Here is a 15,088-nt window from a genome sequence, read left to right as displayed (position 1 = left end):
CTGCTGCCTGAGAAGCAGTAACCATAGAGGAGTACACTGCTGGTTTTGGCTATTGCACTTCTGCTGCCCCATCCATCCCCCTGCCCTGCTAGTGCCAGTCATGGATGACTCTCCTGCCCTTTTCCCCAGCTCCAAAACAAAAGGAGTAGGCATCAATGGCACATGCTCTCCAAATTTCAATTTCTTCTGCTTGAGCTGGTTTTCACTGCTGGCATTTTGTGGCTAAAAAAGGTCTCTTTCCCGTATGGGTAGGACTCCCTAATTGCTTGTTGCTACTATTAGACTGAGCTGACTGTTGTACAAATTATCTGCATTTTCCATGTAGTGGAATGATGGAATCTAAAGAGCGTATCACAAAGGAATTTATTGATACTTTACCACCCACACACAGTATGACTCTAGTGTGTGTCAAAAATTTTCTCACACTCAAATATATATGTGTGCACTGCTGACTGTCTCCTTTTTCACATACCGAGAAACTGTTAAAAATAGAATCAAGAAGGCTAGCACCCTGGCAAAACACTTCAGTCTGTCAGTGTCTGAAACTTCATTATACTGCACTGTGCTATTTCAAACAGAAAGACAAATAATTGACACTGCTTCAATCTCCACTCCACTCCATTCATACCCTACTTGCAATGAACACTGCAGCAAAGATGATCAGAAAATACCCTTTACCAGTTTCAAATGTTTATTTCAACCTTGAGAAACCTTATGCAAATAGATACTTCTCTGCCAATTTCCAGAGAGCAAATAGAGTTTATTGCATGTACTCAAACTTTTCAGTGGGAGGACGTCAGCATCACTTAATTCAGATGGCAGCTATAAACCGGTAAAAAAGATGTTTCACCATCTGGTCTCCTTGACCAACTTGGACTGCCTTGGTTTGCAGGAAGCTGTGATGTCACACATAACAGAATTGGTTGCTATAGTTACCAGTTGTTTGTTTGCTTAGCACAGCTGTAGATTTGAATGTGACATAGACCTGAATGGGAAACAAATAAATTAGACAATTTTTCATTTAAATATATGGATACTCTCCATTTCTTTTGGGGATCCATGATGAAAACAAAAATGGACTCATGTTGCATTTTACCTATTTGTTTCAAATGAATGCACATGCCTATTGGCTGAAGAATAGTATACTGAGCATTACAATAATAAAGGGATGAGATTACCATCATGTACAAAACTGTTCTAAAGTCATATTCTGAAACAGTTTCGGATGTTGAAGCATGCAGAGCTTAGAAAAGGCATTCTTAACTACATTCTCAACTTGAGCATGGAGAGATAATGTGGAATCTAAGAGAAAACCTAAGTTGTGACCTTGTCTAGAAATCACAATCTGATTTCTGTCAAAAAGCAAGGATATAGGAACACTGGGTAATGGAATCCTAGTGAGATAGAAATTCTTGATCTTTTTAATGTTTAAGATAAGCCTCTTCTCAGTCATCTAGTTCTTAATAGCAGAGACATTTTGATATTTTTGATAATGCCACATCGGCTGTATGCTGTACTAGTAAATAAAACTGAATATCATCAGCATATAAGCAATATCCAACTTCAAGATTGATGATACCAAGTTGGGAGGAATTGCAGGTCTCTTGAAGGAAAGGCTTTAAATTCAAAATGAAAATGACAAATTGAAGAAATAAAACTAAATAGGATGCAAATTCCAAGGATAATGTTATGGTTTTGTAAGAATGTGAACCCTGGGCCAAGATGAGAGATGTCTCCGCCCACAGGGAGGAGCCCTGTGAGACTCACCATCAGTGGGCATGGTCTCAGCGACGTAGGACACAGCTGTGATAGAGACTTTATTAAGAAGAAAGTCAAGGTATAGCCCATGGAGCAGGAGATGCAAATAGGGTATACCCAGGGTGATACTGCTGATGTGAAGATCCGGTAGTGGCCCGCAGTGCAGGGTACACCAGGAGATTCCTTCAGATGGGTGGAGATTACCTCAGAAGTGCAGATCTGGTAGTGGCCCGCAGCACGGGTGTTGCATCCATCGCTGCTCGACGCCTTCACTCCGCCCTCTTTACCTCTGTGGTGACTCCCTCCGGGTCTGTGGATGGTTAACTGCCGCGGTGTCTTCTTGCTGTCTCCCTCCGGCGTCTTCGGACTGGCATGACGCTGCGAATCTGCTATGTTCCTGATGATGTAGGGCGCGCGCGCGCGCGCTCCAATTGATATACCAGCAAGGGCGCGAATCTCGGGGGCGTCCCCCTGAGATGATGTCATCCGCTTCCAATATAAAAGGTCTCAGTATTCGCTAATGAATCGAGTTAGCAAGGGTTACACTACCTAAGCTACTCTGCCTCCACGGACTTACCAGGGTTACCCGCTCCTCGGGGGCCTCGCTCTCTTTTCTTTATTTCAGATTGCCGATAGGAACCGGTACTCGCTCCTCGAGGGCCCATGTTCCTGAACACTCTGAAGATTCTCTACTGCCTGGAAGCTATCACAGATACAGACTTTTTGAGTTACCATTGCTCTCTCAGAGCTTTCCCTGGAACCAGGTACTCGCTCCTCAAGGGCCTAACCCTTTCCAGCTACTGAGCTTCCTTAAGACCTTATGTGAGTTTTGTCATCAAGTTCTGGCTATGAACACAATATACTTTGTCTACTCACTATCTATAGTTTCTCTACAGCTCAGCAACCCTGCGATCGCTGTTCCAGTACCTGAGGGACTTCAGCCCTGCCGGGCATATCAGCTCCCTACTGCCATCTCTGGTGGTTCCACTAACCTATCTAATAAAAGAATTATCTGTCAAATCAAATCTCTCTCCAAGCACTCCGCTGGTAACAGTTTGCTACTCCCTTTTCATCAGGAGTCTTCAGCAACAGATTCATAACAGATTCCTACTCCGCAGTCTAAACCCTAACAGATTGTTTACTACTCCCTTTACAGGAGCTGAGCATATCAGATTGCTAACTCCTCCTTCTACAGGAGCAGATTCATTACAGATTGCTAACTCCTCCCTTCATCAGGAGTCGAAGCATAACAGATTGCTAACTCCTCCCTTCTTGAGGAGTAAAGCGTAACAACGGGGTACACCGAGGATGACTGTACTGAAGATGAAGATGTTGATATAGTCTTAGGTGCAGGAACCTGAAGTGGATCTTGTAACAGATGCAGCAATACCCTGCAGCTCAGGATATCCTGGAATAATATCTACTGAAGAGGAACAGTAGTGGCCCGAATCTCGGTGTACACCATAGGGAACATTCAGTAAGGTTGGTATCGTAGAAGACTTGTAGAAGGTACTCACAAGAGGAAGTTCCAGGAGAAAGTCCTGAGAAACGGGTCAGGAGTAGTCTAAGGCAGGAAGGCCCTCCGAGGAGCGGATAGCCAGAAATGCAGAAGGGCCCCCATGGAGCGGGTACCCAGAGCGACCGAACACCAGGAGAGGACACTGGAACTGGAGATCCAAGAAGAGCGGATTCAGCAATGAGAGAACTCCTTGCTAACTTGTAGAAGCACAGGGCCAGTCAGCTTAAGTACAGCAGCGAGTTGACATCATTCAGAGGGGACGCCCCCTAGGTTCCTGCCATGACGTGTACAAAGGAGGCCCTGGCGCGCGCACGTGTGCCTTAGGTGATTCTGGAAACAAGATTGCGGTCGGCAGCACTCACGCCATCCCAGGAACGCCGGGGAGGTTGGTGATGGTTGGCGGAGGCCACCATTCGTCCTAGGATTGACGGTGCAGGGAAAAAAGAGGTGAGCATGAGAGGTCGCAGCTGTCTGCGACCGACAGGCGTAACAGATAAATGTGAGATACTGCACTTAGGAAAGAAAACTCAAATACATAGATACAAAATGGTGAAAGACTGATTTTCTCAAGCAAATATATTCTTACATATATGTAAGAATGTTTTTCCTAGGCTGGTTCAAGGCCTGATATGGTCACCTAAATTTCTGTTCTACCCAAGAAGGTAAAACAAATTGGTGATGGAACATGCAGATCAAAACTAGAAAAGTAACTTGACTTCCATACCAGGCTGGATGTGTCCCAGGAGATTGCTTTATTTCAGTAGTATTAACTCCCAGTCCTTGAGGGCCACAAACAGGCTGGGTTTTCAGGATATCACTCATGAATATGCATGAGATAGATTTGCATGAACACTGCCTCCACATCTGCATGGATACTTCTTCTAATATGTGGACTAACACTAGTCTGGAATTTGTTATGTCTCTCTTTAACTTAATCTAAGTTGATGCCCTCTTCGGGCCTTTTTCTTCCAGCTACCTAAGCTTCCAAGTTCACGGTCCTCGTAAAATGTAACTTTTGTTTCCTTTATCTCAGTTATATACCCCTGTTCGATGTAAACAGATCTGATATGGTATTTAACCATGAAGGTCGGTATAGAAAAATGTTAAATAAATAAATAAAATAAATAAAATCTATTTGATGCATATTCATTTGGGATATCCTTAAAATCAGATTTGTTTGTGGCCCTTGAGTGCTTGGAATGAATCGCTCTATTCTATTTTGAGGTAGATAGTTAACATATAACAATGGAGCACAAAGTTCAGTCTCTTCTACATCAGTGTAATTAAAATAATTTTGAAAAGATACAACCGAAGATTCAAAGTAGTAGCGTAGTGAGTAATTTTCAAACAACTCTGTGCAGCTCCATATACACATGTATATGAGGTTGCAGAGATTAACTATATAATTTTATAATCTGTACATATGTGATCTGCGCAGCTTACAAAATACGTGTATATCCACCTCAAACATATGCATGTATATTTCAGGGCATGCAAAAATTTGCAATGCATTGAAAGCACATACTTTATCTACTTTTTTTTTTTTTTTAAATACATGCATATCTTTTACGTATGAAAAAATATAACTTGTTCATGTAAAAACCTTGATTTACTTGCGAAAGTAGGTGCATTTTAAAATATGCACGTGACCAGTTTGCTGATATCTCCACTAGTTCACCCACTCTATCTCCAGTTCATCAAGACCCTTCTAATACTTCACCCTGAACTTCCCTCGATTAACCCAACAATAGAAGACAACAGACGAGTCTGATATCAGATGCTTAGAGACCTTCATTTTTGTTTTTAATTGTTCTTTATTTTTCCTAGGAATTTATCAGGGTTTATTATGACAAGAACAAAAACGGGAAAATCAGATGAAAAAAAAACCGATTCATTGTTTTTCTGGGTAAATATCGGAGTTTGTTTTGGTGGACAGAAGCCAGGACAATAAAATAATATTAAGCAGATTCTGCACTCACCCACTCAACAGTATCCGTACCTCTATCCCCATCCTCTGCCTAGCATGTCGCTCTCTTTCCCCTACCCCAGCGATAGCATTCAGCCTTTCTGGGTAACTCCAGGCTTCTCTCTCATTCAGCAGCATGCTTACTGAGGCTCCCATACTCTACAGCACTGCATGTCTGCTTTTGTACAGGGCCAGGATGGCACCAGACAGCAGGCACTGTGGCTGCTTGAGGGATGAGGAGGCAGGACTTGAAACACGGCATGGGAGGGCGAGTGCATTGGCCCACACTGGCTTCCAGCAGTGGCTGGGGCCTTAAAACGCTGCATCTGCAGCTCTGGAGTAGTTTTTTACTCAGCCTAAAACTAGGATGAATATCTGTTTAAACCAATCGTCACCTTTCGAAAAATCCGGGAATTTATGGGTGAAAATTGGTTTAAACTGAAAACGAATGTCCCTACAAATGTACTAGTTAACTTGCAGGTGTACAGTTGCACAAAAATTTGCCTAATGTATTCGCATACATCTCTTATAAAATAGCAACTTACATGCACCTCTTGGCCCCATCCCAGAATGCCCCTAGGCCGTCCTTTTATTGTGCATGAAACTGAAAATACACACATACTTTTGAAGTTTATATAGCATGGAGATTAATTCAAGATACATATGCGCATCTATGCTAATTTTATATATGTAACTTCTTTGAAAATTAATGTAAGCATATAGGGCCGGATTTTAAAAGGGTTACGCACGCCGGGCCTATTTTAAAAAGGCCCGGCAATGCGCGTAAAGCCCCGGGGCTTGCAAAAATGGGCAGGGAGGGGGTTGGGATCAGGCTCCCGGCACAGCAGCCATATTTGCCGCTGTGCCGGGGATCGCACGCCGGCAGTCAGCTGGCGCCGCACAACTTACTTCAGCCCCATTACGCCATAATCTGTGCCACCAGATCTCCGCCTAGAACACTGCACTGCCACCTTCAAAAAAAAAGCTTAAGACGTGGCTTTTCAAACAAGCCTACACTTGAATTAGCTCCCCCCACCATAGCTCCTTCCCTCTCTACCACCCTTCTCCAGAACTATACAAACTATGATATTATTGTTATTGTTCTATTTAACTCCTCTTGCCTAGGTCACCTGACCATTTTCCTCAACTCTTCCAAGTTATTTATACCCCTGTTACATGTAACTTTATATTTCCCTCTCAATTTCAATATATTTATCCCCTTGTTATTTGTAAACCGATGTGATATATTTATGAACGCCGGTATATAAAAATTTGTAAATAAATAAATAACGTGAGTTCGAAAATAACCCCCTTTATTTCCTAGAGACACATGGGGTAGATTTGCAAATGGTTTAACTAGCTAATGTTGTGAGTTTGCTAGTTAACCCTCTGCTTTAAATAATTCCCCTTTCCACACCTTCACTGTCTGTCTATTTCCATCATCTAAATCACAAGGCTGGCAAATTTATTTGGGGCAAAAAGAGGCAGCTCTGGGATGAGTTTATGACTTTCTGTACTATCTAAGTATAGACTGCACAAATGACTGGCTAAATCTAGCTGGTCAAATTTAGTCTGACTAGATTTAGTAGATTTTTAAGAAAGTTGGTTCAGCTGACAATTTTAAAGATAATTATCTAGAATTAACTGGTTATTGTAAGAACTCAATAGATTTTGAAAATTGACCCCAAGGATATTAATTTTTGGCATGAGGAAATGACATCGTAGAGGCCAGTACCCCAATTTTGCTCTTCCAGGTTTCCCAGCACAGGTTAGTTCCTTCCCAAAGAGGTGGATCTGTAGATTCTTCACTGTGGATCATTGGACCAGGAGCAAAAAGTACAGGTATTGACATGTGTGATCCACCTGGAAGGCACTGTATTTTTACCTGGCTTGCTCTAGGCAGCCAGAAAAGAGAAGTCCATAGTCTTCCAGACAACTCCCTCCCAGGACAGTGATGGGGTGTGGGAGTTCTATTACCAGTTTAGGACACTGCAGTAGTGCCTTAGCTGCTCTGACATTAAGCTAATTTATTTGGATTCATAGAAGGATTTGTAATCTCTGTCAGGTACTTATAGCCTCCATATCCAGGTGTAATGCAAAATCAATAACAGAGCATAAAGAAATTGGCTCCAAAAGATTGAAAAAGAGCTCACCCTGGAAAGATGACCTCCTCTTTAAAAGTCCACCATGATAATTGCCCCTTTTGGTATGGTAACTAACAAGGAGCCAAGAGAATTTTGTTTCATTCATAATTTGTCATACCTGGAAGGGTACATTGTTCATTACTGTATCACCCCAGAACTGTGCTCCATGCATCTTTTCACCAGGTGGTTAAACTGGTAAAGTGGTTCAGCCTGGCCAAACATTGAATCAGCTTTTTGGCTATTAGCTTTCGGGCTATTACCATCTATATTTCGTTATCGAGTTTTTCCTTAGACAGCAAGTATTTATGTGACGCTGATCCCAGATTGTCTGTGCTTAATCTCTACCCAAAGAAAATCATGGGTTATATTTTCTTCAGCGTAGGATGGTGGATACAGTGGGGTAGATTTTAAAAGGTTGTGCATGGGTGTTCATGTGCGCACTCACGCACATGTACACCCGATTTTATAACTTGCGCGTGCAAGTTATAAAATCCAGGATCGGCGCGCAGCCTTCCCCTGTTCCCTTCCTCCTAACCTGACTTTCCCACCCCTTCCCCTAACCTTTTGCCCCCCCCCCCCCAGCCCTATTCTAATCCCCCCAAAAATTTTTGTTTTACCTTTTGCGCCTGCCTCCGGGCAGGCCCAAGTTGCGCGCGCCAGCTGATTGCCGGCACGCGATCTCTGACACAGCGGCAAATGGCCGTTGTGCTAGGAGCCGCTGACCCCGCCCCTTCCCCGCCCCCATACTGCCCCTGCCCTACCCTCTCCCTGCCTCCCCCCGCTTTTTTAAAATAGGTCCGGCCCAGTGTGTTTGTACCTTTTAAGCCTTGATAATGTCATATCATGATATCTGGTGGTATAAAGGTGAAACTTGCAGTGAATGCAGGCTCACCGTGTTCTGGTCTTTTGTCTGCGGGAATTTCCCTCCCAAACCACTACTTTATTGGAGCAGACAGGGAGGGAACTAGCAAAGGTCCGATTGCATCATCGCATGATTCTTTTAACCCCCCCCCCCCCCCACCCGTGCGTGGAGGAGGACATCTGCCTGCACATGCACGCGCGGACATTAAAATCCGGCACACGTGTACTCATGAGAATTACATTTTATAGCGTGCGCGCTGACGCGTGCGTGTTATAAAATAGTCGCATCCATGTGCACATGCCAGGAACCACGTGCACATGCACACGGCATGAGCCTTTTAAAATCTAGCTTTAAATTAATCCTTTGATTTGGTATTCACTGAAGAAAATGTAAGAGATATGCCCATGCCAGAAATTATACTCAAAGGCGATGATTCAGAGGTACGGAAACAAATCTCAGTGAACCTAGGGCCAGTTGACAAACTAAAGATTAGAAAATCACCTGGAACAGATGATTTACATTCCAGAGTGCTGAAAGAACTTAGAAATGAAATTGTGGACCTGCTATTGGAAATTTGTAAACTATCAGTAACATCATCTATGGTTCCTGAAGACTAGAGGGTTGTCAATGTAACACCAATTTTTAAAAATGGATTAAGAGTTGATCCAAGAAATTACAAACCTGTGCCAGACAAATGGTAGAAACTATCATAAAGAACGAAATTACTGAACATACAGAGAACCATAGTTTAATGGGTCAAAGCCAACATGGATTTAGCCAAGGAAAGTCTTGCTTCACAAATTTGCTACATTCTTTTGAGGGCGTAAATAAACATGTGGATACAAGTAAGCCAGTTGATATAGTGTACTGGATTTCCACAAAGCATTTGACAAAGTCCCTCATTGAGAGACTTCTTAGGAAATTAAAGTCATGGGATAGGTGGCAGTGTCTATTGTGGATTGCCAACTGGTTAAAAGATAGAAAACAAGAGTAGGGCTAAATGGTAAATTTTAGGGATGTGAATCGTTTTTTGACGATTTAAAATATCGTCCGATATATTTTAAATCGTCAAAAACCGTTAGGGCCATGATACAATACCAATTCCCCCGATTTATCGTCAAAAAATCGTAAATCGGGGGAAGGGGGAGGGCAGGAAAACCGGCACATTAAAACCCCCTAAAACCCACACCCGACCCTTTAAATTAAATCCCCCACCCTCCCGAACCCCCCCCCCCCCCAAATGCCTTAAATTACCCTGGGGTCCAGCGGTGGTCCATAGCTAAATCGGGGGAAGGGGGAGGGCAGGAAAACCGGCACACTAAAACCCCCTAAAACCCACCCCCGACCCTTTACATTAAATCCCCCACCCTCCCGAACCCCCCCAAATGCCTTAAATTACCCTGGGGTAGAGCGGCGGTCCGAAACAGCCTCCTGCTATTGAATCGCGTCGTCTTCAGCCGGCGCCATTTTGCAAAATGGCCGCCGCAAAATGGCAGCGGCCATAGACCAACACGATTCGACTGCTGGAGGTCGTTCCGGACCCCCGCTGGACTTTTGGCAAGTCTTGTGGGGGTCAGGAGGCCCCCCCAAGCTGGCCAAAAGTTCCTGGGTGTCCAGCGGGGTTCCGTGAGCGATTTCCTGCCGCGAATCGTTTTCCGTACGGATAATGGCGCCGGCAGGAGATCGACTGCAGGAGGTCGTTCAGCGGGGGTCAGGAACCCTCGCTGAACGACCTCCTGCAGTCGATCTCCTGCCGGCGCCATTTTCCATACGGAAAATGGCGCCGGCCATACGGAAAACGATTCGCGGCAGGAAATCGCTCACGGACCCCCGCTGGACACCCAGGAACTTTTGGCCAGCTTGGGGGGGCCTCCTGACCCCCACAAGACTTGCCAAAAGTCCAGCGGGGGTCCGGAACGACCTGCAGCAGTCGAATCATGTTGGTCTATGGCCGCCGCCATTTTGCGGTGGCCATTTTGCAAAATGGCGCCGGCTGAAGACGATGCAATTCAATAGCAGGAGGCTGTTTCGCACCGCCGCTCTACCCCAGGGTAATTTAAGGCATTTGGGGGGGGGGGATTTAATTTAAAGGATCGGGAGGGGGTTTTAGTGTGCCGGTTTTCCTGCCCTCCCCCTTCCCCCGATTTAGCTACGGACCGCCGCTGGACCCCAGGGTAATTTAAAGCATTTGGGGGGGGGGGGTTCGGGAGGGTGGGGGATTTAATTTAAAGGGTCAGGGGTGGGTTTTAGGGGGTTTTAGTGTGCCGGCTCACGATTTTAACGATTTTCACGATACTTTACACACCCAAACGGCAACAATACGATTCCCTCCCCCTCCCAGCCGAAATCGATCGTTAAGACGATCGAGGACACGATTCACATCTCTAGTAAATTTTCCCAATGGAAAAAGTTGAATAGTGGCGTGCCCCCGGAATCTGTTCTGGGACCACTGCTTTTTATTTATTTAGAAATGACCTAGAAATGGGAACAACAAGTGAAGTGGTCAAATTTGCCAATGACACAAAATTATTCAAAGTTGTTAAATTACAAGAGAATTGTGAGAAATTGCAAGATGACATTGAAAAACTGGGAGAATGGGCATGCAAATGGAAAATGAAATTTAATGTGGACAAAGCGATGCACTTAGGGAAGAGTAACCCAAATTAGGCTGCCCAATGTAAAGTTCCACATTAGGAGTCATCACTCAGGAAAAGGATCTAGGTGTCATCGTTGAAAATAAGTTGAAATGTTCTGCTCAGTGTGCAGCAGCAGCCATGAAAGCAAATAGAATGCTAGGGATTATTTGAAAAGGAATAGAGATGTTATGGCTGCCTGCTGCAGCCGCCCGCAGCGGGCTCAACTCACCTCATGTCATGCTTGGCTCACTATTCCTGGTACACTCGCGGCTGTAGCCAATCACTGCCACCGCGTTCCTCCGGGCTCCATGTGCTCCACATGATGGCTGGGATGCCACCGACCAGCGTTCTCACCCTGGGCCTCCCTAGGCGCGCATGCGCCATCTGTCCTCCCTTTAAAAGGCCAATGGCGGGAACTACAGGCTCGTCCCCGGCTGATGACATCATGGGCCTGGGATATTTAAGGACTACCTCCAGCCACCACTAATCGAATTGGCAACGAGTTCCATGGTTCCTATCTGGTGCTTGCTCCAGTACTCCGGACCTGTTGTTCTTGCTCTATGGATCCCTGTGCTTCTCATCGGTATCTGGTCTCAGCGCTTCCTCTCCTGGGACCCTGTCTTGGTGCTTCCCGCTTCTTGGGGCCTGGCTCAGCGCTACCTTACCGGGAACCCTGTCTCGGCGCTTTCCACTCTGCGGAGCCTGGCTCAGCGCTTCCACACTTGGGACCCTGTCTCTGTGCTTTCCGCTCCTCAGGACCAGCCTCAGCTACATCGGAGATCCTGCTTCAGTGCTTTCACTCTTCAAGACCTGGCTCAGTGATATGACATTACTGAATTTATTTATTTATTTAAAAACTTTTCTATACCGTCGCTAAGTTATGTACCATCGCAACGGTTTACAAATAGGCACAAATAATGTATATATAGGTGGGTATCATACATTCTAACAAGTGCCAACTAACAACGGTTACAATATCATTAATAAAGATAAATTTTTGGGTAGTGATGAATTAGTTCTGGGAAGGTTTATTGAGGTACTTTATTTCGGTCTATTTCTCTACTGTACTATGTATTTATAATATTGTGGTGCCATTTATTCTGGCTGCGTTTTTTGTATTTTTCGTTCTCTCTCTTCCTCTCTACCCCACTGTTTCTTTTGGAAAGGCTTGCTTAAAGAGCCATGTCTTTAAGGTTTTTTTTAAAGGATTTGATGTCACTCTGTAATCTTAGTTCAGTGGGCATTGTGTTCTATAGAAAGGGCCAGCCAGTGATAAAGCCCTTTCTCTTACTTGGGTTAGTTTTGCTGATTTTACTGTAGGGATTGTTAGTAGTGCCTTGTTAGCCGAACGAAGGTTCCTTTGCGGTACTTGGACTCTTAGAGCTGTATTTAGCCAGTCAGCTTCTTTATCATATATTAGTTTGTGTATTGTGCATAAGGCTTTTTACTTGATCCTGTATTCAATTGGTAGCCAATGTAGTTCTGCTAAAGTTTCAGTTATATGGTCCCTTCTTTTTTTTCCTGTTAAAATTCTGGCTGCAGTGTTCTGGAGTATTTGCAGTGGTCTGATTGATGAATTTGCCAATGTTTTCTCCACCTAGCTTGATGGACTCTCTACCGGGGTAACATGGATCTGGGTAACATGGACTCTTTACCTGGGTAACATCAAGCTAGGTGGAGAGAACATTGCCCAAATCTCATCTTGGAGTGAGTTTCCTCACTCCGAAGGCCATCAAATCTTCACAAGAGACCACTGTTCTGTTCGTACGTATTATGTTGAATGTCAAAGTGGCCCCTAACCCCCTACACTAATACCTAAACCTCATCTCGAGTGACTAGGCCTCCCATAGGGATACAAATACCTATCTAGGGAGACATCACTATGGCTAGGTTCTCTCTCTCTCTCTCTCTCTCTCTCTCTCGCTCGCTCGCTCGCTCTCTCTCTCTGTGGTTGAATGCAGGAAATACAACAGATCTGAAAATGTTATCACAATTTGCACTAACTTAGCTCTTCACATAGGTAATTAGTGCAAATTGTGATTAAACTGTATATTTGCATAAACCATGCCCCTTTTGCTATCGCATGCGATACTTACCGCATTTTGATAAATCCAGGCCTATGTTTTGAGAAGATATAAATGCCGTTCACTGAAAACTTCTTATGATTTGATTCTTGTCATTAATTTCCTCCTGTAAATAAAACAGAACTCTTGGAACCATTACTAAGATAATAGGCTTAATTTCTTGCACTAAGCATCTTTTCTATTAGAGAAGAATAGATTGATAACCATTTGTGAGTGAATCCCAAAGTCTGAACTTTTACCGTCAAGTCTGCCAATCCTCAGAGATATCTAGTTAGCCCCAGTCAGTGTTTCACCTAGGGTGGTGCACTCTACTGTATGGCTATTGACGTTCCCTATAATCCAGACTGAATTTGAACCTGTCTACCCAAAGAATGGTTACAGTTGTGCCATGACAGAATCAAGACAGTAGATTAAGGTAAGCTAACAGTAATTTTAAAATAATATGCAAATCAGTTTAGTGAAAAGTTTTCTAGTAATAAAGTTCACACTGAATAGCAGACTTCATCACAAAACCACTTACGGTAACTATACCTCCTTAAGATGTATTTGTTTTACAAAAAAATGTGCTTTTTTGTAAAAGTTTTTGTGCTTCATTTAGCTAATGCAGAATTGCTAATGAGTTAATTTGCATGGTTTTTTTAGCTTGCTACTGAGTTAGCAAAGTTTTTGAAAATGATTTTTCAAACACAAAATTACATGTGGTGAAACGGCAAATCGCCGACATTAAAATTTGCATACATGATTATACAAGCGATTTGACATTTTAATACGCACACAAATGTTTGCAAAGCAATTTGCAGCTTAGTTCATTGCCTCTAAATCAGCAGTACAGATCCATCTCAGTTCGGTATTGTTATTTTATTTATTTATTTAAAATCTTTTCTATACCGTCATTAAGTTATTTACCATCATAACGGTTTACAAAAAGGCACATATAGTAAAAAAATCATTAATACTTAACAGAAGTGCCAATAAATATCTGGTTACATATAATTCCATATAAAGGCTATTTGATTCATGTCATATATTGTCCTTTTGATACATGTCTCATGGTTAGATTACATGTAACTCATTCTTGTACTTTCAAATTTTATCTACGTTTATCAGTGAGAGTAAAATAATTACCAGGTGAGTACATTTAACTATCTGCTGGGTGCTGATTTGTTGATGCCCGCTTTTCCTTACTTACTTTCTCCATTCTCTTTATAAAAAGCCTGTTTGAAAAGCCAGGTTTTCAGACTTACATTTCCATCTGAAAACTGTTTAGTTGGTGGTCTCAAGACAGTTTCCAGTGAAAAATATATCACTTTAAAAACATTTGCACTAATTGGCAGTCTCACCAGAGAAGTCAAAGATTGCACAAGCATGAAGAGTCATTTTTCCCTGGACCCTTGAGGTGGTTCCTGCAGAGCAGGGTTGAGTTGGCCTGGTGTTTGGGAGGGGAAGGCTGCACTGCTGCCTTCCCGTACTGTAGCTGTTCTGAAGATTTCACTGCTCTCCAACTGGCTTGCTTCAAGAATACTTAAATTCACCGGAAAATTGAAAAGGATGAAAAGATTATGTACCATAATTTGACAGTGACTTCTATTGTCAAGGCTGTAATATCCTATATGATTGCCCTGGAACATGGACATGACTGCCTGTATTTCTGCTCATCACTTAGGTTTGGTGAAGGCTTTTCAGTCAAAGTGTGGCTCAGTAAAGAAGCAAGATGCCAAAGTGCTGTCTCAGACTGTCTTCAGCTGCACTTCCCAGGAACACATTTTAAGGTAATTGTATTCTAAATTTAAGGAACCATAGCAAAGTATTTTGATGCTTTATTTTGGGATTTTTATTCTCTTTTTTTTTTCCTATTTTTTTCTGTTTCCAAATATTACTAATAATACTTAGCATTGAATTTATTCAGAGCCTTTCCTGAATAGAAAATTCAAATACCCTTCACCATTAAACACCCCAGAAATTTATAGCCAACCACCATAGAGAGAACAACCTGGTAGCACATTTTTAGTATACTTAAAGGTGAATTGTAAAAGCCTGGTGTGCGCATCAATTAGGGGATGCACAAGAAGTTGAGCTCACGCGAGCCGACTGTATTTTAAAAAGCACCCAGATACGTGCA

At 43.2% G+C, this 15,088-nt stretch overlaps 1 protein-coding gene across 1 annotated transcript in view; it reads left to right on the top strand.

Annotated features, from left to right (window-relative positions):
- ABCA13 (ATP binding cassette subfamily A member 13) overlaps positions 1–15,088 on the top strand; it is a 929,477-nt gene that overhangs the window by 884,010 nt on the left and 30,379 nt on the right. Inside the window, exon 54 of the mRNA XM_029587089.1 lies at positions 14,633–14,738. Within this exon, the coding sequence (XP_029442949.1) occupies positions 14,633–14,738 (106 nt within the window). The remainder of the gene's footprint in view (positions 1–14,632; positions 14,739–15,088) is intronic.

Source organism: Rhinatrema bivittatum, chromosome 2, assembly GCF_901001135.1.
Source record: "Rhinatrema bivittatum chromosome 2, aRhiBiv1.1, whole genome shotgun sequence".
Lineage (NCBI taxonomy): Eukaryota > Metazoa > Chordata > Amphibia > Gymnophiona > Rhinatrematidae > Rhinatrema > Rhinatrema bivittatum.
This window is presented reverse-complemented; position numbering and strand designations above follow the sequence as displayed.